At 43.3% G+C, this 25,367-nt stretch overlaps 1 protein-coding gene across 8 annotated transcripts in view; it reads left to right on the plus strand.

Moving 5' to 3' along the window:
- The window catches only part of AAK1 (AP2 associated kinase 1), a 1,655,011-nt gene that overhangs the window by 1,059,369 nt on the left and 570,275 nt on the right, over positions 1–25,367 (plus strand). For 7 of the 8 annotated variants that reach the window (XM_044083018.1, XM_044083021.1, XM_044083020.1 and 4 more), the window contains exons 12-13: positions 6,762–6,995; positions 9,619–9,842. In XM_044083018.1, the coding sequence (XP_043938953.1) occupies positions 6,762–6,995; positions 9,619–9,842 (458 nt within the window). The remainder of the gene's footprint in view (positions 1–6,761; positions 6,996–9,618; positions 9,843–25,367) is intronic. The other variant, XM_044083023.1, reaches the window with a different exon arrangement.

A 25,367-nucleotide genomic window follows, 5' to 3' on the forward strand; every position in this document is an offset into this window, starting at 1 on the left:
GGCCCACCTGAGGCTCCAGGGAATTCAGGTTTTTCCGTACCTGGATGACTGGCTCCTGACCGCCTCGACAAGGCATCTATTCTGCACAGCCAGGAACTATTTTCTTCGCCTTGTTCCCTGGCTAGGGATCACAATAAATATGGACAAATCTTCTATCACCCCGACTCGGGTCATAGATTTTATCAGGGCCAGGTTAAACACAATCAATCTTGTAGCCTTCTTAACCCCAGAATGACTTCGAACCCTGAGGCTTCATGTGTGGGCCATCCTTCTATCTTCAGCTCCTCCTGCGGAATTGGTCCTGAGGGCTCTAGGCTCAATTGCAGTGGCAATCAACTTATTGCCAGTGGCACGTCTGAACATGAGGGTCTTGCAATGGACCCTCCAAGTCCAGTGGTCTTTTCGTCACTACCCTCTGAGTCATCCCATTCCCCTCAGCAGGGCTTGCAAGAGGGCTCTCGTATGGTGGCTGCAATCTCCAGACCTCCACACGGGACACCCCTTCTCTATGGCCCCTCCCCTTGCCACGGTGACCACTGACACCTCTCACCTCGGTTGGGAGGGGGGCACTCTTCGGGCAGGACTGTCCAAGGCACGTGGAACAACACGGAGACCTCTTTGCATATCAATGTCCTAGAGATAAGGGCAGTGCTGTTAGCATTGCAAGCACTTCAGGACCTTCTTCCTGTAGGGACGATTGCGATCCAGACGGACAACATGTCGGTTGTCTGGTACATCAACAAACAGGGGGGAACTAGGTCTTACCCACTCTGTCGAGAGGCCATGAGAGTGTGGGAATGGGCGATCTCCACCAACCGTTTTCTCATTGCAACGCACATTCCGGGACGGTCCAACATCCTGGCGGACAAACTCAGTCGCACCATCCTTTCCCCTTACGAGTGGTCTCTCAATCCGCATGTAGCGAATCAGATTTTTGCCAAGTGGGGGCAGCCCCTGTTGCGATCTTTTCGCCTCTCCTTCAAACACCAAATGCAACAGCTATTTTGCTTTAATTCCCCAAGTCGGGGAATCCCCGAGAGACGCTCTGGTGCATGCTTGGCCTCCCAGTCTGCTTTATGCTTATCCACCTCTCCCCCTGATGCTAAAGTTTCTACAGAAAGCCAGTCAGTTGGGGAGCAGGATTATCCTCATTGCCCCATTCTGGCCTCTTCAAACCTGGTTTCCTTACCTTTGGTCTCATCTGGTGAATCCTCCTTGGATTCTAGATCCCCTCCCAGATCTGATTTCCCACCCCCTGGGTCTCCCAATCCCGAACCTGGTCAGTCTCAAGCTCACAGCTTGACTGCTCCAGTTCCACTCGTAGCTAGGACTCTCGGCATCTCTTCCCCAGTCAAAGCTATTCTAGTAGCAGCCCACAAGCCTTCTACTAGGAAGATTTACAGTAGCAAATGGAAACGTTTCTCTATTTGGGCGGAACATCAAAACTTGGATCCCTTCACAGCTCCCTTACCTGCTGTGTTAGACTTCTTATCAGGACTGTTTCACCAGGGGGATAGCTGTTCCACCGTCAAGGTTCAACTAGCAGCTATCTCTCACTACCATGTCGGACATGATCTGCGTCCCTTGATCACTTCAAAACTGTGCAAGACCTTTCTGAAGGGCACCTTCCTGCTCAGACCTCCAGTAAAAGAAGTGGTATCTCCGTGGGATTTGACGTTAGTGCTTCAGGACTTGACAGCTTCCCCCTTTGAGCCTGCAGCTTCAGTGGATCTCAAGTATTTGTCTTGGAAGACGGCCTTTCTCGTCGCCAACACCTCGGCTAGAAGAGTTTCTGAAATTCTAGCCCTTTTTGTGAAACCCCCGTATCTAACCTTCCACAAGGATAGAGTTTACCTCAGGACCAATCCCTCTTTTCTCCCTAAGGTTGCTTCCGAGTCAAATATCAATCAGTCCATTAACCTGCCAGTTTTCTTTCCCAATTATCAGAACAAAGGGGAATACAAACTACACCTTTTGGATGTGCATAGACAACTTCGATTTTATATTCACAGGACATCTTTTCATAGGCAATCCGACCAGTTGTTCATCTCCTTTGCCAAAATGAATTTGGGTAAATTGTCTCGATGGAACTCTCAGTGTATTCTTTTGGCTTATGAAAGTTCTGGTAGGCCCGCACCTCAGGGAGTCCATGCCCACTCTACCCGATCTATGTCTACCTCTGCTGCCTTTAGATCCAGGGTTATCCTTAGATGATATTTGTTCGGCTGCCACTTGGGCCTTATCTCATACCTTTATCAACCATTATAAGTTGGATATTCTCTCCAGAGGGAGAGCATCCTTTGGCTCTGCAGTGCTCCGGAACATCCTTCTATGATGGCCGCCCAAGGTTCAGGTAGCTGGGGACTCTGTCCCATAGGTTGCTGCACAAATGAAGTTAGCTACTTCAGATAGAAGTTATGTACTCACCATAACGTTCCAACTGGGTAGATAAACTTCATTTGTCAGCAACCGTCCCCCCCTCCTTCCCCCTGACCTTTGATTGTTCACATTTGTTGTCTTCAGAGATGGTCTTTGAAATTGATCAATCTTTAGCAGTTGCTTCTTTGGGGGCAAATTTGATCTGAGGTCAGTCAGGGTTGGCGGGGGTTTATGGGTAGGGGGAGGATCTAGGAGCTCGGATCTAAGCTGTTGAAAACTGCCGGCTCGGATCTGAAGTCGGATCCGATACCCATAGGTTGCTGACAAATTAAGTTTATCTACTCAGATGGAATGTTATGGTGAGTACATAACTTCTTCTTATTCTCATTGCTCCCTTCTAGCCCTAACAGGTTTGATTCCCCTACCAATGACCTCATCTGCAACCACCTCGGTTGCAGGATCCCCATCTGAAGTCTGTTTTTTTCTCTCTTCTGGCAAGCCTCACCCAAACATCAAGTCCCAAAATTAACTGCATTGGTTCTCCATTTCCAGTGATGACAAAAGACCCTTCATTTCCTTCTAGAGCAGTACGTGTACTAACAGCTCTACAGAAACCATCCACTCAAAAAAATTGTGGGAGTAAATGAAAGGCATTAGGTGACAGCCTTGACCCCTTTTCTGCGTGTCTGATATCCATTTTGGACTTCTTTGCATGTCTGTTCATTCAGTCTTCTTTTTTTGCTATTAGTGTGCACTTAGCAGCTATTTCCAACTTTTGTATGGCCTCAAAGTTACACATTCATAGCTTCCTTGAAAGCATGTAAAGCTTTTTTAAACAACACTTTTCTACTCCGACTGCCAGTCAAAAACTGTACTCCTTAGGGATATTACATTGATGTTGCAAACTGTCACACTATTTCCCTTTGAGTCTGGTTCTAAAGACAAGTTGAAATTTCTGTCATGACAAAAGTTGTTTTTGGTAAATAATTCAGCCAAACTATTTTTTGAGATTCAGACATTGTCCTGCAAACACCTGTATTTGATCTTTTTACAAAGAGAGAGTCTCTTTGAAACCCAGTCTCAGCTTCATCTCTAAGATAGCCACAGAGTCAGCCTTAAACCAAGCTATATATTTGCTTGTATTTTTTTCTTAATTATTTCAGTGGGTATGAATACGTCACACAGCTTAAATATCCATTGACAGAGTAACTTTTATCTGCATCATGCAAAATATATCAGAATAGATTAACAGTTGTTTGTTTATATTCTTTTTCCAAACCAAACTAGGATTGTACTTTTACAATAAGAAGGGGATTTCACTTTCTCACAAACCAAAGACATATGCTACTTGATCTGTATCAATTTCATCTGCCCTCTTCAGACATTCTTTGTGGCTGATGTCTTTGCTGCAGCAAGTTGATCAGGAACACATTCCTTTGTCAAACACTTCAACCTGTGTCTGATTTCGAGATGTACAGACTCTTCGAGGAATACTGCTATGCTACCACCCTCGAAACCTGGTAGCTGGAGATTTCTGACTCATCTGTCAAGACAGACATAGAGGACAGTGCAGGATAAGAAAGTTATGGAATTACCATAACACTAGATTCTTGTTGCCCTTCTCTGCCTGTCTTGACATCCCACCCTCCTTCCCTCTTCCGCACTGTCATGCTAGCTTTATTGGGTTGTTTTTCAGAGGATCTTAATTGATCAGTCATGGAGCCTTCATCAGGCAGTTTATCTGCCTGTCGTTTGCACCTATGTAAGTTGGGGGTTGGTTCTTTCCTGGGATATTTCTGTCCATCTGTCCTTGGGGCAAACTCATTCTAAGGTACTTCTGCAACAGCAGTGCCTTATGGGAGAAGGGAGCTCAAGCACAGCCAGAACCACTTTGAGAGGATGACCAATCTGTTGAGATAGAGAAGGACAACAAGGATGTAGTGTTATGGTAAGTAAATAACTTTAGTTTAATTTCAAAAATAATGTTTCCAGTGATGTATACATTTAAGATTATCTTTTTGAAGAATTAACCCAGCTTTGGTAGTATTTTTTTCAGATATAAGTAAAACATTTTTGAATGACAATTTTTTTAATGGTAGAAGAGTAGACTGAGTTATATAACATCTGTTAGATCTACATGTTTGTGAGATGCTTAAGCCAGCTACATTCACAGTGTTGTTTTGCTGGCCATCTCCATCACCTTAGAGGAATAAAGCCCTTCCTCTGATCCAGGTGACCTGCATTTATTTCGAAGATCTGGCACCTGTTGTAGCTAAGGGAAGAGTCAAGTGGAAGTGCACACATGCCTGACTTAGAGAGGAAATATGCAGGGGTGCATTCCTGGTCATATAGCCTGTGGTGCTCTCACTAGTGGAAAACAGAGAGCTGGCTTTTAGGTGAGCAGGGAGGTCTTGAGGGTTGTATTACTTGCAGAAGTGAGTAGCACCTCTTGCAGATGTCCATTGTAAGATGAACTGTATGTGTGTGACTGCACATGTAGCATGGCATTAGGGCTAGGGGAAAAAAGGAGAGAAAAAGTGGAGCAACCTTTGACTACTGTCTGTTGGCTCTTGCCCTGCTGTAACAAGAACAAATGGGTTAGTTGGCTAAGAAAGCAACTGATGGTTGTCAGGCCATATGCACGTAAAGCTAAAAAAAATAAAAATACAGTTTGATAAATCGGTATAATCTGGTCTAGCATTCTGTTCCTGTGATTGCCATTTTTTTATTTGCAAGTTATGTTTTAGCAAGAAGAGTATGTCACTTGCAAATATGCAACCATGGCTTTTAAAAGTCTAGTAAATGAGTTTTGTGTTCCTGAAAAGTTTGTAAGGAAGAAGGTACATCACAGGAAGGTAAGTAGAGAATCAGAAATACAACTTGTACATGCTGGTGGTTTGTGTTGATCCTGTGATTTTTTTTTTTTTTTTTTTTATACTTCTGAAGCAGAGATGTTGTAAACTATCTACAGTAAACTCTCAGTTAACCGGCACCCGTGTGGATTGGTAGATGCCAGATAACTGTAGTTTCTGGTTGCTTGAAAGTTACTATTAAAAATAGGCCTGACTAATGCCGTACTCTATACTGTTTGTTTGGTTTGACTTGTTCGTAGGTTGGGGAGAGAGGGAATATATTCCCCATCTTCCTTTTTAAAACTCTAAAAATGTAAGGTATGTTTCTGCTGGAGGGGGGTGCGACAAAGTGGAACACACAAAAATTGTACTGTATTTCTTCGATTTTTTTTTTTTCTGGTTGCTTGAGTTCTGGTTAACTGAGAGTTTACTTGTAGTAGTAGTTAGTTGTGTCTTGAATTTAAATATTGTGAACCATCTATAAACTCTCAGATATCGGGAAGGTTGGAGTTAGCTATACCAGTAGAATGCAAGTATGATACAGGAGTGTATTGCTTCAGCGTTGACAGACTTGGTTAAATTATAAACTGTCCATGTTATTACCTTAATATTAAGTCCTTTTTTAATAAGGTTCTTGTGTGATAACTTATCATTGTGCAGAGGTTTAACCACCCACTTAAGAAACTTTTACAGTTATGAATATTATCAGATGGCTTTATTGTACTTCAGGCATAGAAGCACAGTACCAGGAAAACACAACTTTTAATGCACCCGTGGGGATTGGTAGATGCCGGATAACTGTAGTTTCTGGTTGCTTGAAAGTTACAATTAAAAATAGGCCTGACTAATGCTGTACTCTATACTGTTTGTTTGGTTTGACTTGTTCGTAGGTTGGGGAGAGAGGGAATATATTCCCTATCTTCCTTTTTAAAACTCTAAAAATGTAAGGTATGTTTCTGCTGGGGGGAGGTGCGACAAAGTGGAACACACAAAAATTGTACTGTATTTCTTCGATTTTTTTTTCTGGTTGCTTGAGTTCTGGTTAACTGAGAGTTTACTTGTAGTAGTAGTTAGTTGTGCCTTGAATTTAAATATTGTGAACCATCTATAAACTCTCAGATATCAGGAAGGTTGGAGTTAGCTATACCAATAGAATGCAAGTATGATACAGGAGTGTATTGCTTCAGAGTTGACAGACTTGGTTAAATTATAAACTGTCCATTTTATTACCTTAATATTAAGTCCTTTTTTAATAAGGTTCTTGTGTGATAACTTATCATTGTGCAGAAGTTTAACCACCCACTTAAGAAACCTGTACAGTTATGAATATTATCATATGGCTTTATTGTACTTCAGGCTTAGAAGCACAGTACCAGGAAAACACAACTTTTACCAAGAAAAAAAGGATGTTTGGCTAGTGAAGGTTCATGACCACCTATCAGTCTTTCTCAGTGTACTCATTGAGAATTCTGAACGTTTTTTATTTTTTTAATTGCATGTGTTGTTGCATGTTTTTTGTTTGTGTAACAGTACCAAGCCATGCAGCAGGCAGTTCAGCAGCAAATGATGCAGCAACAGATGATGCAGCACTATTACCTGCAGCAACAGCAGCTTGCATCTGCAGTGCAGCACCAGCAGCAGATGCATTTGTTAACACAGCAGGCAGCCATGCAACAGAAGGCATCTGCAGCAGGGCAGCAAATACAGCAGGTTCCATTACCCCCCAACCAGCAAACCCAGGGAGCATCAACGCAGGATCGGGCGGTAAGCAGAAGAAGGCATATACAGCAGTAGGAATAAGATAAGCTACTCTAAAGATGAAGTTGGTATCTCAGTGCATACAGATATAATCATAGTAGTAATTATGATATGTTAGTCCTCTTCCTTTATCGGCATCAGGGGGCATAAGGCTTGCTTATAATAATTCCAGAGTTAATTGCAGTTATGAAATAACCAGCATGCTGAGATGAATTCTTTTGTAGAGACAGCTTCTTTGTGGTAAAAGAAATGTTTAGTACTATGTTGGTAATAGCTGCTTTCACTGGTTAGACGACAGTGGCACTTTGTCGTTGTAATAATGGGTGCTCTAAATTGGTGGTGGTAGTTTTCTATACCTATAGCTTCCTTGCATGCTGCTTTCTTTATTTCCTAAAAAGGGGAGAGTGGATCATGAAGTGTGTTGAGCCGTACTGCTTTGTAAGTGACTGTTTCCTAAAACTGTGTGCATATACCTCTTAATAGTAAACAACACAGTGGAGAAAAGTCTACATATACAGGTACGATATCTTGCAGGGCAAATTTTTGCCATCTGTGACTTGCGTCCTACGCTCATTTGCTTTGAAGTAAAATAGAACTCTTTAAAGCTAATGAAGATCCAAGTTCCATCAAGTTGTGATTGTATTACCTTCACTACTTTATCCAGTAACAAAAGTAATCTTGCCATCCCATGTCTTTTTCTTTGCTGGTAGCTCAAAGCCAGGGTTGCCATCACAACCTTTTCTTTAATTCACTTAATGCACATATATTTAAGTTAGAAGGAGTGCAAAGTCTAAAACAAAATGCTCTTCAATGCACAGCATTATCTTAAGTATATATATATATATATATATATATATATATATATATGTGTGTGTGTGTGTGTGTGTGTGTCTGTATGCATATGTGTGTGTATATGCATACATACATACATATATATATATATATGTGTGTGTGTGTATACATATATACACACGCACACACATATATATATATATATATATATATATATATATATATATATATATATGGATGCAGCTAAATTAGTTGAATACTAAAAGTTCAACATGCATGATGCCAAATCAAATTGTTCGACATTATGTATGTCGACACGCTACTACTCATATGCTGAGAATTAATCTCACTGCATGCAAAACTTCAAAAAAAGCATTGTTTTTTTGCAGAGGGGCAAGGTCCCCCTTCACCCCCCACACCTCCTGCTAATTATTTATTCTAACTCTGAGACTGCACAATCCTCATTGAAAAAGGTATATTCCCCTACCAGGGATTGTCAGTCTTACACACATTTCGGCATTCTTCTTAGTCGACCAAATTGCTTTGACTAAACTGATGCTGACCAAACTAAATTTTGACCTTATTTGACCTTATTCAGCTGCCCTGTATATATGGCTGAGTAAACTGTTTTGTTATATATTGGTAAATGTAGGAAAATTGAAAAGGCTTAATAAAGTTAACTGAATGTAGTTTAACAGTCAAGCTCATTAAAACATCTTTTTGACTTTTGATCAACAGCACCTGGCCTAATGTGTCCACATACAGTAGTAATTACAGGAGTTTGAATTTGCAGGGTTTCTTAACTCTTTACGTGGACACAAATACTGGTAACATGTTCGACCAATGTTTTAGACAACAGTGGTGTTGCTGGTCAGATATTGCTGTCTTAGTGATATTGCAACAGCTGTGGTATTTGTTGTTTATTTTCTTAAGTCCAGGGTGGTTTTCATACTTTTTAAACATTACTTGAAACATTTTTACATTAATTTGTAATACTGGGGCGTAGCAGAGTAGGTGTGGTCCACACAATCATAGAAGCTCTCTATGAACATTATTTCCCATATGGCTACTTGGGAAACAGCAGTGCAGATTTTTATGCTACTTACCCTTTTAAGGTCCCTTACCCCGGGCAGTTATTCTGTTTGATAGCATTATATCAAGGTTGGTATTTGGACCTAGAGTGGCATTCCAAGCTAGCTGTAGTCCTGTTTGGATGACAAATCAGTAGCTTCTGTGTACAAATGACCAATGCTTGAAATGCTGACTTATGCTGCCAGTACAATCCTACCAGTCTGGTGAATCTTCCTTTTGAAGTTGTCATTTTCTTTTTGCAGTTGAGATAGTTAAGATGCTTAATGGCCCATCTTTTCCCCTCTACAGTTCTGAACCTTGTTCACATTTTCCCTATTCTCTTACACTGTCGAGAACATTTAAATGCGTGCAGAACATTGTTACGTGTTTGCATTACTTGCAGAGAAAGACTTTGTAGCTTGCTGTACTAAACTTTCTTGCATGGTTGAAAGGTAGTTCACTCCTTTCTAGATGGCTGTTTTTCTGATCTTTCCATTGTGCTTTCAAGGGTGATCATTACTTGGGTAACTTCTACTTTGCTTGTATTTATTTTGGCTAAAATTCTTTGCATTCCTATAATTTTCTTAAGCTTAAAGCTTGAAATTATTTGAAATTGTATTTTGAATAGGAAATGAAAATGTGCAACAAGTACGCTATTCTCTCACATCTGTGAGACGAGCAAATGTCAAGTCTTGAAGCAAAAAATAGTGTTGCTCATTTATTTTCCATTTAATACACAAAATAGTTTTCATTATTTTTTCTTCAGATGCAGTCTCAAGTACGACAACCTCTGACACCTGCACAGACTCAGCCTTCACAGATGCAGAAACTTGGGTCTCTCACACCTCCATCCTCCCCAAAAACTCAGCGTGCTGGACATAGAAGGATCTTAAGTGATGTCACGCACAGTGCTGTGTTTGGAGTCCCAGCAAGTAAATCTACCCAGCTTCTACAGGCTGCAGCTGCAGAGGCAAGCCTAAATAAGTCTAAGTGAGTACTTGATTTCTACTCCGCATTTATTCATGGGATGGTTAATGATTATGAAAATGCTACCTATATTTCGAGTTGGCACTGTTGATGTAATATATACAGAAGCCATTATATTCAATCATTTAGTTCAGCCACTGATTCCAAGTATTGGAGCGAAGTCAGAGCCACCAAGACCCACAGTTTGAGGGTTGATAGTGATATACAGTGTACATTGTCAGGTTTAAGTACTGGGTGGCATTGTCAGTCCCATAATAAAATCGTGTGCTTTCTTGCTACTGAACATACTTCTGTTATTTTTATCTCATTTGCACCGGTCTTTCCAGATTCTCTTACACACTGAAGACCAGTCCTGAAGTTTTTATTGTAATTAGTTTTGTGTTTTTCAATTAATTTGCAATATTTTTGTGGAGAGTCACTGTAACACTAAATGTTAACATACGGATTATGTCTACATGTGTTTCTTCATCCTAATCAGAGTTTTATCACCAGTATTGTATTCCAATTGAAGGTCTTTGCTGGATCTGTGCCACTGTCCATGGAACCTACATAGGTGTGCAAGGCACTCAAATATAACGAGTATTTGGTAGTATCCTTCTTCAGTTCTTCTCACTGCCCTCAGTTCTTCATGCCCTGTATTAGCATTGGAATTAATCTGTGTGATATCCCTCACTCATTTACTACAGTTGTTTTTCTTCTTAGCTGTAAAGTTAAACTTCATAATAATTGTACTTTTGTGATTATGGTAAGGTTGTGCTGATATTTTAACGACAAGTTTGTGTTTGACTGCTTTTTTATTGTTTTCACACTTCTTAAATGGTGGAAAATAAAGTTAGAGAAATAAATAGAAAAAGAATAAAGTCATGAGCCAAAAGGTGAATCATCATAGGTGGTTGGAAAAATGAAAATCCTGTTTTTTTTCCTGAAGAAGGTTCTGTTTTAAATGTGATTCCCAAACACTGGCTCATATGGTAATTTTGTAAGGTACCAAATGTCTTCTTATAGACTTCAGTGTTGCCAAAAGATAACATCTTAGCAACAGCTTTTTAATATCTGCATGGGTATCCTCTGAGATCATGCAGGGTCTAGGGTCTTAGCACTGGAGGTGCGCCTAGTGCTTGAGCAATTCATCAGGATTGGCCTTCCTTTTTGTTATCTAATTCAGCCAATGGATTCATTTGACTATAAAATCTTTGCTGGAGGGTCAGCATTGTAATGAAAACTGCTTTAAAGCAGCAAGACGTAAGCCATATGTACTTTTGTTGGACTGATGTCAGTCTATGGATATTATGCAGGCATGCTAGTATTTACAGTACTTGAAAAAAGATCAAAATAGAAAAGGACACTTTCCAACACTTGTGGTGATTAAGAACATTTTTATACAAGATAAAATTAATTTCCATTGTTTTCAAGCATTTTTATTAAATTATTCCATTTTAATTGCAATATAGGTGGAATACAGTAATTCAAAAGAATCCATAATGTTCACAATTAGATTACTGTTGCAGTAATGCTGGTAGATGGGAATTATCCTGACAAGGATACTGTACATCCGGCCAGTATTCGAAAACTTGGGTGCTTTTTACTGAAGTACCATTTGTCTGACCTTAGACCTATGCACAAGGGCTATGTGCTAATATAACGGGGACATACTGGCACCAAAATCCTCAGAACTTTCTTGCTGCTTGTCCAGGAATCAAAACATTGTCTTAAGCTCTGTCTCTCAGCTGTTTGCAAGAATCCGTTTTGCCTCTGGAAGTTAAAATGAAGTACCCCATTGGGACCCTTCCTCTTTTTTCATATATTTATTTTGGAGTTTTCTTAATGTCATTAAAGAGAAACAAATGCTACTGTGGTAGGCAGATTCCATATAAAGATAATATCTTTTCTTTTTAGGGCCAGAGCATAATGTCTGGGACTGCTCATTTTCTAAGGCTTTTGTCCTAAAAACCCTAAGAAGCAGTCTCTCACTCCTCTCAGTATATACTGGCAGGCTGTTGCATAACCCACTATGAGTTTGGAAGTTCCTGCCTCAGATGTCCCTTGACAGCTCAAAATAAAAATAAAACCTAAGCATCAGGAGGAGGACATTGATACCTGAACTTTTTTTTTTCCATATCAGAGTCAAATATACCCACTGCAGGGTTAAGAAGCCCATCGACTGCCCAGCTTCTGGGCTGGTTTGGTCTGTCATGACCCTGCCAGAGGTTTCATGGAGCAAGCCTACAAGCACATTCCATCCAATCAGTTAAATGGCCAGTAAGGCCTTGAAGGGGGAGCCCAGGTTAGTCATTTTGGAAAGATGGGACTGTTTCAGTTGGTGAAGATCGTTCTTTGGTAGACATATGGCTGGGGACAATTTTTTCTTGTATAGTTTCTTAAGGAAAACCCTAAAAAGAATAAAAAATTTAATTATCTTCCTTTTCCTGACACACTTGTTTCTAGGCATCCTCTGCAAGAATGGCAGAATTTTTCTCAGAAGCTGTTTAATGTTCTGATGGCTCTTTATCCCCCTCAGTTTTTTGCTTCCACTCTGTCTACCCCATAAATGAAAAAGGGCTAAATCTGAAAAGGAATCCTCCTCTGAACCAGAATTTGATCTCTCGGATTGTTCTTCCCTGATTCATTCTCCTTGAATTTGAAACTGAAGACACCATGTCCTCTGACTGTCATCATTAGGAGCTCCACTTTGGAGAAACTTTGCAGAAAATGATGTAACATTTCAATTGAGCGGTCATCCAGTTCTCTGCTGTTCAAGAAGATATTACAGTCTCTTTTATACATAGACGTTCCCAGTCCTTCTCCTGTCCCTCCAGTTGTTGAAGCTTGAGAAGACATTTCCCTTTCAGCAGCTTTAACTCCTGAGCCACAACCACCTGCATTTAAAAAGCCTGACAGGTATTACGAAGTCCCTGACTTGCACAGATATTTATACAAAAATCCCATGTCTATCCTTGCAAGTTTATTCCACAATGTTTTGACAAACCTAAGATCTTCCCATCTTCCAGTGCACTCCCAAATGACAGAGATAATAGAGCCATGGATAGGTATGGAGAAAAAAGTGTGCATCTCAGCTACTTTAGCCTTTCATTTTGTTAATTATCAGACACACATGAAAAGGTACTTATCTCTTTGACAACTTGAGCAAACGTATGCCAATTATTCCTCACAATGACTCTAAAACAGCAGTGCAGAATGCGATCTGTTACTCCTCAAGTTGAATGCCATTCGATTTGTTGTGCATATGATGAGGCATATATTCTTCCAAGGTTACTGCCTCTGGTTCTTTGGTGAGAAGGTACTTCTGGCTAAGACTCCAGTTCCTAAATGAAGTTGCCTATTGGAAACCCATCCTCTTCTTTTTCCCATAGATTTACTTGACAGTTTTAATGTCTTCAAAGAGAGGCAAAGCATTTAGATGTTCTTTCAGATAAACATTTCCGTTTTGGCCCCCCTTAGCAGAGATTTTATAAAAATTGTAAAGAAGAAGGTAAAATTATCTGAGGGTTATTAACATCTTTCTTTCCCTTCTTCCAGAAATTCAAAGAAATTACTCCAAGCCAGGCTGTTTCTACCATAAAAGTCTCAAAAAAATCCAAAAGGAAATGGCAGGACAAGCCTAAATCAGATTTCAGGGAGAAAAAGGCTCATTCCAAAACAAGCCTTTCAGTTTGACTGTACCACCACCTCAGCCTTTCCTCTTTCAGTCCTCCAAACTTTCTATCTCTTCCTCTTTGAAAAAAGATGACATACACTTGTGTGTTGAGACATTTAAGAAGGACTTTTCTTCAGTGGAAATGTCTTCATTTTCAAAATTCATTTCCTTAGGTCCCTCAGAACCAGCAGCATCTAGTGCATCCAGTCTTATCAGAGCTTTTACTTAGAGAAAAAAGGTTTCTACCTAAAGTGTTTTTTTGTAGTTCCAATAAACGATGGCGCTTCGAGACCAATCCTTGATCTGTCATTTCTCAGTGCCTTTTTGAACATTTCAAAATTCACAATGTGTAATCTATTGTCTTTCCTCTCATTTTATGAAAAGCTTTTTTAGCTACCCTGAACCTCAAGGGTGCTTAGCTACACATTCCAGTCTCTACACAGGAAATGCATAAGATTTTATATCTTTGGGTTGCACTTTTGGCCTTTAAACTACTCTAAGGGTGGTCACAAAGTATACAGTACTTGTTGTAGCATTTTACAGACTCCATGATGTCCACATTTACCCTTACTTAGCTGATTTCAGGATATTTCTTGATGTAAACTTCTTCAGGACTTTAGAGTTCATTATCGGTATGTTTCAGAACTGAGATTCACTAAGAATTTCAGCAGGTTCAGCCTTCTTCCTACTCATTCACTGGTTTTCCTTGGTTGCCATTTCAAAACTTTTGGGATAATTGCCTTTCTTTTTGTAGACAAGTCTACATTCTTAACAGAATATTTTCTATCCTTGATAAACTTCTCTGACATCTGCAAGATGAGAGCCGTGGGTTATATGCATCCATCATTTAAATGATTAAATTTGTCAAACTGCATATGAAAATTCTTTATTACCTAAAGTCCATATAGGTACGACACTGATAACCTTAGTCTTTTGCTGTTCCTCTCTTGCCTTTTATGAAGAAAGTGCTATAATTTTACACTGGTGGACCAGATAAACTTGGAAGCAGAAGTTATTTTTCATATTCCTCCTCTTCATCTTCAGAGTGTATTCAAAGATTCCTTGACAGCACCCTGTGGAGGAGCTTGTTCAAAAGAGTCAGAGTTCAAGGTCTTAGGTCAAAAAAGGACAGGAAGGAACATGTAAATATTGTAACGTCCCTCCTCCGGGCCAGTAATCAAGGAGCCTTAATCCTCACCACTGACACCGATGAGGGATGTTCATTTTGAACAAAAATAGATACACACACTATTTTCAGATGCAGCTCTCTGCATCAAGCATAATTTCCTTTAAGAGGACACAGGGAACACACTCAGTCCGGGGGCTGTGTTTCGCCCTCTGTCTCTCCAGGCCCCGAGTACGACTCCCCATTGGCACAGCTGTACAGTTGAGTCCTCAGCCGAGGGTCCAAGCCAAGTCTTCCAGCACTCTCTGAAACCAGTGCTCTGTGTCCCTGCTCCAAGTAGCCGACACACACACTGTTTGAAATTTGAATGTTAAGTTGTCAATCTCGCCTTCATTCTTGCTTGATGGGTTCGGAGCCGATCCCCCCGGGTTCACACACTCGGGCGATCCCTCGGCTCCTCTGCTTTAGCTCGAGAACTCCTTTTACCAGCTCGAGGCAGCCCCATATCCCATGATGCAAGGCAGGAAGTACCCAGATCTCGCTGTTTGCGCGGAGGTCTTCTCTTTACCAGCTCCTGGTAAGTAATTCACATTTGTGACATTTAAGCCCCTTTTAGTTAAAAACTTTTTGTTTTGATAAGTTTAACTTTAATTTAACTTTTCTGACAGAAATCCCTGTCTCTTTTAATTTTTAGTCAGTTAATTTCCCATCCCATCCCCCTGTTAGGGTGTGTGTGTTGGTATTTTTACTAAATACCTTTTGGTATTAGTTTAATTAATTGACTGGTGTGTGTGTGTTTTGTTAGGCACCATGTCTAAAGAGAGGGTTTCAGGGCTGTCAGAAGATGTCTCTGACAGACGGTCACACTTCTTGCCTGTACTGTTTAGGCCCTCTTCACCTGCAGGACTCCTGTGCTATTTGTCACTCCTTCAGCCAGAGAGTCCTGCAGGAATAAGTTGATTCTCAGGGCCCCACAAAATCAACTAAATCTGCCAAGACCCAGGCTTCTGTTTCTAAGCCTGTGGCCTCGGCTCCGACCCGTATAGAGTCGAGATCGGCGGCTGGAGCCGATTCTGGATCCACTAAGCTTTCGGGCGATGGCTATCGGTGCCCATCTGCTTGACCACTGTGGTGTCGGTTCCGACCGGCTCGACACCCCACGTGCTTACGCATCGGTGTCGGCTCGATCGGCTCCGACACCCCGTGGGCACACAGGCATGGTGGCCGATCGATCGCTCCATTACCACTACTTTGTGGGCTGTATGCTCCGGCTGGGCTGGAGCATGAAGCGTTCTGCGCCTCTCAATCGGTGCCGACAGGATCAGCCCAGGAAGAGGTCCCTTCCTTGGAGCCGATACTTTCGGCCCGCCCGCCTCTTCTATCGAACGGAGCCATCGGATCTTCAAGGTCATCCAGGTTGTCAGACCATGACCTAGAGAGAGTGGTCAGTAGATTGCTCAAGTCACAGGTACTGGCCCAAATGCTACACAGTCCGTCTCAGCAGACGACTGTTGGTCCACACCCGTTACAGTTCCTCCTTCAACTCTACCTCAGAGCTTGGAGTTGGAGTCTTCGGGCATGGTTACTGCTACGGCTGGAGGACGGATACCCCTTCTGTTCCTTCAGCCCCTACTCTTATCTCCTCTTCCTTAGAGGGATTCGGTGGTCGGGCTTCCATGGTCTCCTCCGGTGAGTGGCATCGGACCCTTGTCGAACCCCTTGGAGCCTCCTCGGCTCCGACATCTGCCTCGGAGACTTCCTTTCGGTGGCCCCGGAGTTCCTAGCTCTTGGGTCTCGGACCTGCCTGGGAGTGATGAAGAGTGTACTGGCCACTGGTATCAGTCAGCAGTCTCTTCCCGTAGCTCCTCCCTCTATTGTACCTGTTGACATCTCTGCCACTTCTCTTGCTACAGGACCCAGAGATCCTCCGCCTCAGGTTTCCCCATTGGGAATTTCCTCTTCCGAGGATTCTCCTGATGTTTCGGGAGATCCTCCTGAAGCATGTAGACTCCCTGAGTCTGTCACCGGATACTGACTTTGATGAGTCAGAGGGATCCCTAGATCCCCTCTGAGGATGTCTCCTTCTCAGACATCCTAGAACTTCTGAAACAGAGGGAAACTGGCCCACCAACAATCCCTCTGAGGATGAGTCAGTATACCTAGAGGCTGGATCTCGGCCCTCCACCTCCTGGGTGTCTCCCTTATGCAGGTTATAGCTCGAAGGCGTGGACAGCTCCTGACTCTGTAGAGCCAGTCCCTAGGAGGCCTTCTAAATTTATAACTGCCCCTAGTGACAAACAATTCCTTACCAAGGGTGTCCCCGCTGATGCCATGGTGGTGGCTGCGGCCACCAGGTTGCAGATCCTTCCGTGCCTGTCCATCCTCCTAACAAGGACTCTAGGACCATGGATAGGTAATGGCAAAGCGATTTTTCCTCAGCGACCTTTGCTATCTTTGTCACTTCACCAGACTCCAGAGAGATATCCTGAAGGAGCTGGGAGAAGTAGTTCAGGATCCTACAGCTGCAGGGGCCCAAGAAAAGATTGGAACCCTCAATTCCATTGCTAACTCCTCCATGCGGCTAATATCTTATGCTGCTGATGGAGCGAGTAGAGCTGCAGGCACAGGTGTGGCTCTTAGACGCCAAGCCTGGATCAAATTCTCCCTTTGATGGGTCAGCTTTGTTTGGCCCTCAGGTGAAGGAAACCTTGACCAGGTGTGAGCAAGACTCTTTCTGCTGTTGGAGTCCGTTTTCCACCCCTTCTAGGCCTTATCCCAAAGGACAGAAGGGTGGGAAGAAATCTCAAGGAGTCAAGAGGCAGAGGGGTAACAACAACAGACTCTAGAGGCAGAGGGGTCCAAGAATCAGGGCAACAGGGAGTCTCCTGAGAAGCCTTTTCAGCATCCCTGAGGTGTTGGCTGTCCCTCCTTGGAGGCAGTCGGGAAGATTATCACTGTACCCAGAAGCCTGGCATTCCCTCACTCAAGACAGATGGGTACAGTCGATCATATCAGTCCCCCTCAAGTTCCCTTCCAGATGTACCAGACATTGCAGAGTTAGAGATCAAAAAAAAGAGCCATTCAGCCAGTTATAGACCATTCAGAGAGGTTCTTTTGGTCCCCAAAAGACGGGAGACTGGAGACCAATATTGGATCTCAGCAGACTCAACAAGTCTGTCAGGAAGACAAGATTCGAATGGTCACTCTTCAGTCAATTCTACCCTTCTTACAGAAGGACAACTGGATGTGCTCAATAGATCTTCAGGATGTATCACATCAAAATTCACAGGCGCTCAGGAGATTTCTCCGCGCTGGGGTCCAGTCATTTCCAGTTCAGAGCCCTGCCCTTTGGTCTCACTACAGCCCCAGAGTGTTCACCAAATGCATGGCAGTGGTCACGGCTCACCTGGACTGGCTCCTGTCAGCCACAACCAGGCATCAGCTTATACAAGCCAGGGATTACACAATAGACCTTTGTTCTCATTTGGGCATCTCAGTCAACTACGAAAAATCATCCTTATCGCCCTGCCAGTCTATTACCTTCATAGAACTTAAACACTGTTGATGTCAGCTACCCTTACAGAACAAAGAGTTTCAGACATTCAGACTCATGTCAGGATCATTCTGGCCAGCAAGAAGGTACAGGCCAGAATGGTTCTAAAGGTGTTAGGTCTTATGGCTGCGCCCATCAGTCTTCTCCCCCTGGCTCGATCTACATCGCGCTCCTTCAGTGGATGCTGTTCACACAGTGGTCATACACAGCAACTCCCACACCAGATTCTGGTGACACAAACATGCAAAGAACATCTTGCTTGGTGGATCACATCGTCTCAGGTTCACCAAGGCAGGTGCCGATAGCCACTGTCACCACGGATGCCTCCCTGATCGGGTGGGGGTCATTATCAGGGCAGGATGGTTCATGGGGCGTGGCAACGTTCTCGAGTACCATCTGCACATAAATGTCCTGGAGATGAGAGCAGTGCCACACAGACAACATGTCTGTAGTTTGGTATATCAACAAACATCGGTTTCTGGTAGCCCTGGGAAAACCAACATTATAGCGGACAGATTGAGCAGAGCTATTCTCGTGGTCTCTCAAGCAATCCATAGCGGAAGAGATTTTTCTGGAATAAACAGCAAATGTCCAGACTTCTTCAGCCTCTTCCCTCTATCAGGCCATCCAGGATTGGCCCCAGGGACCTCTGATCCCTCAGGTGATCCTTGAGAGCCAAATTGATTCTCATTGCCCCTTACTGGCCTCGACAAGTTTGGTTCCCATTCCTCCATCATCACCTTTTGGTGCAGCCGTGGCATCTGGACCCAGTGCCAGATCTACTGATTCTCTCAACCTCACAGCATGGTTGCTCCACTTCCTTCCTTAGCCAGGCTTCCTTTGATCTCTAACCCAGTTAGAGATATCATAACTAAAATCCTCTACCAGGAGGATTTACACAAGCAAATGGAAACGTTTCTCTTATTGGGCTAAGGCCCAAAATATTGATCCTTTACTGCCCTGTTCAGGCAGTTCTGGACTTCTTAGCAGAGATTTTCCATGCAGGCTCCTCTTCTTCCACAGTCAGAGTTCAGTTGGCTGCTATTTCTAATTTTCATGTCGGGATAGCAGATCATAATATTATGTCCCATAGGCTCTGCAGGGCCTTTTGAAAGGAATTTTCCTACTAAAGCCTCCAATCAGGAATCCTCCTCCTCAGTGGGATTTAAATTTAGTGCTGACATGCCAGCTGTTTCTTGTTCATCTGCCAGGAGGGTGTCTGAACCCCTATTTGATTTTTCACAAAGACAGAGTATCTTTGAGAACTAATCCATCCTTTTTACCTAAGGTCGCGACTAAAACAATCTGAATCAATCTATTGATCTCCTGTATTTTTCCTAACTATTCAGATAGAGCTGAACAGCTTAGATATTATTTGGACAGAACAAAAATTTAGAAAATCTGATCAACTTTTTGTTTCCTATATAAAAGGCCTTCCTGTTTCTAAAGTGACTTTGTCCAGATGGCTTTCTTGTCATCACTGAAATTTATACGATCAGGGGAAAACAGCTGTGCTCAAAACCTAAAGCACATTCAACTAGGAGTTTAGCTACTTCTACAGCTTTTCAAGCTAGACTGCCTTTAGACACTATTTGTGCAGCGGCTTTCCTCACCCTCACACTTTGTTTCCCATTACAAATTGGACTTGGCCTCCAGGGACAGAGCCAGTTTTGGCTCTACCGTCCTCAAGAGTTTGTTCCATTGAGCCACCCAGGATAGAGGTGCTGATTGACAACAACATTCATGTTAGTTGTCTTCTCTGCTCTTCTTCTCTCGACTCCCTCCTTCCCCTGGCCTGGACAGACCTTGTATAAGAAACTATAATACTAAAGACCATTCAGACCTGGTCCTTTTTCCATTTGTAAGTTTCTTCTTCCTTTGGGAAGTATTGTTTATGCTTGGTGTTATTGCCCTTTTGTCAACAAACGAGATCTGGGTACTTCCTGCCTTGCATCATGGGATATGGGGCTGCCTCGAGCTGGTAAAAGGAGTTCTCGAGCTAAAGCCGAGGGATCGGCTCCGAACCCATCAAGCAAGAATGAAGGCGAGAGAAGACAACTAACATGGAACGTTATGGTAGGTACATAACTTCTTATTTTCACACACACACACACACACACACACACACACCCCTGGGAAACTATTGCACTGATTTACTATGTCCCTCTGCCCAGACTTTAAGGTAGTACTGCTACCAGACACTCCAAAGCCAGCTACTCCAAGGCTCTTACAAGGATACCCAATTATACTGAGTGAAATTAATACTAATACAAGTTACAAACAAAGTGTTTGACCATTGCAGTAAGGCTTCCAGGAGAGTCCACAGTGTCACCAAATAAATAGTTACTCTCAAATGCTAGAATATTCTCTAAAAGGTCCAGCCATAATGAGAAGTTTAAATATATTTAATAATAAATAAAAGAACGTGAAAATACTAAATATCTATTTACAAAACACCAAAGTTGCAGTCACAAGAAATAATAAAATAACACAGATGAATAGACTCCCACACATACAGACAAACGGTACTTAGCTAATCTCACTATATTGTCCTGACTGATCTAAAGAATTACTATATTCTGGTTACTTAATAGAGCAAGGCAAGGTGAAGTAGGTGAGTAATCTCTTGTGTCAGGTTACAAAAACAGACTACCCTGAGACGTCTGTCTCATCTGGTATTAAAATATAATTTTAGTCCTGGATTACAGAATGGCATCACATACATCTGGCCATCTGACTTTGGTTCCCATACTACCCCTCTTTACTAGAGGCTGCCAGAATTTAGCACAAATATGTTACTTTACATACCTAGAGCTTTGCTAAGATGTGTTATAGCATCTAGAAGCCATAAAACCATTTCAGCACTTCCACCCTTCCAGGGTAGCAATTAGTTAAGGACAATTACAGCAGGATTCCTAGTCCTTGTTTTCAGAGACATTTTGTCCCTGGCTGCAATCAGAACAGTAGGATACAGTTATTATGGCCTAAACCAGGTAACTTAATTTCAGGATATTTTTCTAAAAGTTAGCCAAGGCTGAGATTAACATCTTATCTTCTAGTATCTTCTGTTAGAGTATTAATTTCAGCAGTTACAATGCAGTCTGACACACAGGTTTATTTCTTTTTTTGTCCAGCAGGAGCCACTGTTGGTACATTTTTTAACACAAGCAACTGTACAAATACATTTTCAACAAAAGCACCTGTACAAATCAGTTTAATGTATAAATAACATGTAATTCTTTACAAAACTCCAGCTAGCTATGCTGGCATATGTTACACATTCACTGCCATACTTCTCCTGGCATAGCTGGCAATACCTCATATCATCACATCCCCCCCTCTTGAAGACACACGCCAGTCTTTCAAGTAACCCTTGAGAAATGTTGCTTGAGAGGCATGGACCTGTCTGGGAATACATTAACCTCTGCCATTTCTTGAGAACCCATTTGCATTGGCATTGCTGACCCCACTGCAGTGCTCCACTGTCATCCCATATGCCTGCAACCCTAGGCTCCACCTTAGTAACTTGGCATTTTGCTGGCTGGCTCTGTGTCGCCATAAATCCCCCTCAGACTCCTCCTGCAACCCACTGCAAATATTCAGCACAAGGGCCTCCCAGTCTTGGTGCAGTTTCATGTTAACATGGTACAGTTTGTGCCCCTGCCTCCTACCTAGCAGTTCTACCAAGTAGTTAACATCACTGACCTTCCTTACTACTTTCAAGGGTCCCTGCAGCTGCTTGTGTCTGACAAGAATGAGAACCATAACCTGCTGTCCCACAGCATACTCTCGGGCTCGAGCATTCCTGTCATACCAGACCTTTTTCTGCTGTATAGCTCCTGACAGGTACTCCTGGGCCAAGCCCATTAGCTCCTTAAGCCTTCTCTTGAGGCTTAGGACATATGCCACAATAGATTTCTTATGGGATTCGCACTCCCTCTCCCACTCATCATAAATCAGATCTAAAGCCCCCCTCACATTATGCATGTACAACTCAAAGGGTGAAAAATCTGTGGATTCCTGGGGTATCTCTCTGTATACAAACAGCAGATGGGGCAAATATTTGTCTCACTCTTGCTTAAACTGGTCTGCAAGTGCCTGTAGCATGGTCTTTATTGTAGAATTTAACCTCTCCACAAGACCATTAGTATGGGGGTGGTAGGGTGTGGTCTTTAGGTGCTTCACTTCGCAGCGCTCCCACAGAGAAGCGAGCAGGTCTGAGATGAAATTGGCATCTGTGTCAGTATTTCTGTCGGGAAACCTACCCTGCAGAAAATCTCTAACAAAACATTTGCCACCTTCTCTGCCTCGATGGAAGACAGAGCCACCACCTCAGGGTATGTAGTAGCATAATCTACTACGCCAGGATATACTTCCTCCATGTGGATCTTGGGATACTCAGAGGCCCACAATATCCATAGCTACCATCTGATACAGCTCCACAGTCACAGGCAAAGGCATCAAAGAAGCCTTGACCTTGTCTCCTGCCTTACCTACTTTTTGGCACTGCTCACAGGGCCTGCAGTACCCTGTTACATCCCTTGCAATTCCATCCCAGTAAAAGTTCTGCATAATTCATCTGTTGGTATGCTTTATGCCTGTATGACATGCAAAAGGAATGTTATGGCCTATGGCTAGAAGTGCCAGGCAGTAGGCAGTACCAACTGCTGTATTACCGCACCCACTAGCCCTCCCTCAGGGGTCTGCTTTCTATACAGTAACCCTTTGTTCCAGTGTACAGACTCCCCTTTTCCTTGAGAATCAGGTGCCTCCCTAGTTACCTACCTCAAGCCACTTAGTATAGGGTCTGAGAGCTGAGCCTGTCTCATTTCTGTCTTTGTGACCCTTTCCAGCACCTTTTCCACAAGTAGCCTAGTATCCTCTGACTGTGGTGCCACACTGTCAGCCTGGGTACTACCACTCACCTCTGCCCTTGCAGTCACTCTGTCTAAGGGAACATCAGTACTTATCAGCAGCTGTGGCTCATTTTCAGGCTCACTACTACAGGGTAGCTGCCTCCCTGAAATAGCCACCTCACCAGCCCTGGCTTCAGGTGTGGGGTTTGTCTCCCTCAGGCTGCCAGACCCACATGCCAATCTCCAAGCCTGACTGCATGCAGCTGCATGGACACAAGGTACTGCATTATCAAAATCATTCCCTATCAAGACATCTGCAGGGATATCCTCAAATGTACTTAGTTGCTTACTTCCTTTTCCACCCTGCCGATCAAGGTGAACACTGGCCAAAGGCATTTGGAATGGGTTCCTTCCTAAAGCTGTGACTGGAATGGACTCCCCAGACAAGTACTACTACTCTTTAACCATTGCAGGCTTCACAGTGGTTATGTCACCGGCTGTATCTCTCTTAGCAGTGGCCTGTTTTCCAGCCACTAAGATAGGATATAGACTCTGGTGATAGTTTGGTACCCCTGTTATCTCTAGACAACTTACTACTGGCATACTGTTATTCCCACTTGCTGGCTTCCCCGTCTTTTGTTCCCCACCTTGCCTCCATGGACATCTGTATGATACATAGCCCCATTGGTTACATTTAAAATATTTAACTCTTGATCCTGGTCATGTACCTGAACTAGTAGATTCCGCTGTTACTGGTGGACTCTGTTTGGGGTGGTTTAGGCTGCCCACCATGGGTTCCCTTCTATATCTATGTACAGCACTGGGTATCTCCTTCTTGTGCATTGATGCTCTGCTTGCTAAGTAGAGATTCTCTTTTTTTCCCCAGCTCATCTGCAGAGTTAAACTTCCTGTCCACCAACCAGATTCTCGTTTCCTTAGGCAAAGTGCTAAGGGCTTGTTCCCTCACGAAAAGGTCTGCCAGCCTTTCAGAACTGGTGACCTGACACCTATGCACCCACCTATGAAAATAAGTGCTTAACTCGACAATCTGAAGTAGTTAACTTCATTTTATCTGCAACCTGTGGGAATTCGGATCTATATCGGATCCGAGCCGGCAACTTTACAAGCATCTGCTCCAAGCTCCTCCCCCTTATTCATAACACACCACCATCTCCTACCTTCCCTCAGATCTCGTTTGCCGTTTTGTGCATCAGCATCGTGATCTCCGTAGCTCTGAGCCTTAGGGTTATTGTAAGTGCTTTTTGTTTTTTGTTTTTTTTTTGTGTTGAGAGAGTTTCTCAGTTAGCTCCCTTTTCCTCCCCTTAATGATTGTTTGTCGGTTGTTACAAAAAAAAAAGTTATGGTTTATAGTTTTCTGAGGTAGTTGTTGTGTAGGCCCTTCCCTTCCCTCTAGCGTGTGCATGGTCAGTAGTGTGTTGGGGTTTGCTAGGTGTGGCTGCTATTGTGGTGAAATGTCTGAACAGCCAAAACCGACTTTTAAAAAATGCACAGTGTGTGGCCATAAGCTTTCACCAGCAGATGGTCACACTCTGTGTATTGTTTGCCTGGGCATAGCTCATTTATCCGCCCAATGCAGTGTTTGTGCAGGGTTTAACCCGAGGGCCCTAAAAGATAGGAAGGCCAAACTGGTGGCAAAAGGCTGCTTTCAGCTTCCACTTTGGATACTTCAGCCTCAGCCTCGGCTTCTACAACTCCCGCCCATCCACCCCCTCAGGCTGGGACTCACCCTCCCGCTAGACCTGCTGAACGGGATGCCAAAGGGAGAGACAAGAAACATAAGGATGCAGACAGAGGGAGAGACAGAGCGAAGAAAGGGGATAGGCCCTGTAAACGGTCTCCAGATTGGGAGTTCTTCCCTCGCCCGCCTGCGGTTTCGGGATTTATGGAGCCGAGGATCTTCAGAGCTGTGGATTCAGCACCGATGATTCCTCCAACCATGACTCCGGCGATTTCCTTGAGTTCCTTGGATCCCACCAGCTCAGATCTGAGCAGCTCTCGGGGCTGAGGATGGGGAGTCAGCCCTGAGGGGATGGATGTGTCTTAGGCTCCGACATTGTTGGATCCAAGCCATTCCTTCAGAGCTCTGGCTACCCTAGCCTCGGCCCTGATCCTCATGGCGGACCCAGGGAGAGCTTCCTCCTTGTTAGGTTCTAAGGAGGTGCACTCTCCATCGGCGTTCGACGTGCTGGAGAGAGTTCTCTCCCAAGGATCGAGACCCCAGCCTATTAACTTGGATTTCACACAGACTCCCTCAGATTCGGTTAAGACTCCCTTCAGCTTGTCTCAGGGACAGCCCGTGCTAGAGGAGCCTCAGGCG

This window comes from Protopterus annectens, chromosome 9.part0, assembly GCF_019279795.1.
Source record: "Protopterus annectens isolate FY-2018-M chromosome 9.part0, PAN1.0, whole genome shotgun sequence".
Classification (NCBI taxonomy): Eukaryota; Metazoa; Chordata; order Ceratodontiformes; family Protopteridae; genus Protopterus; species Protopterus annectens.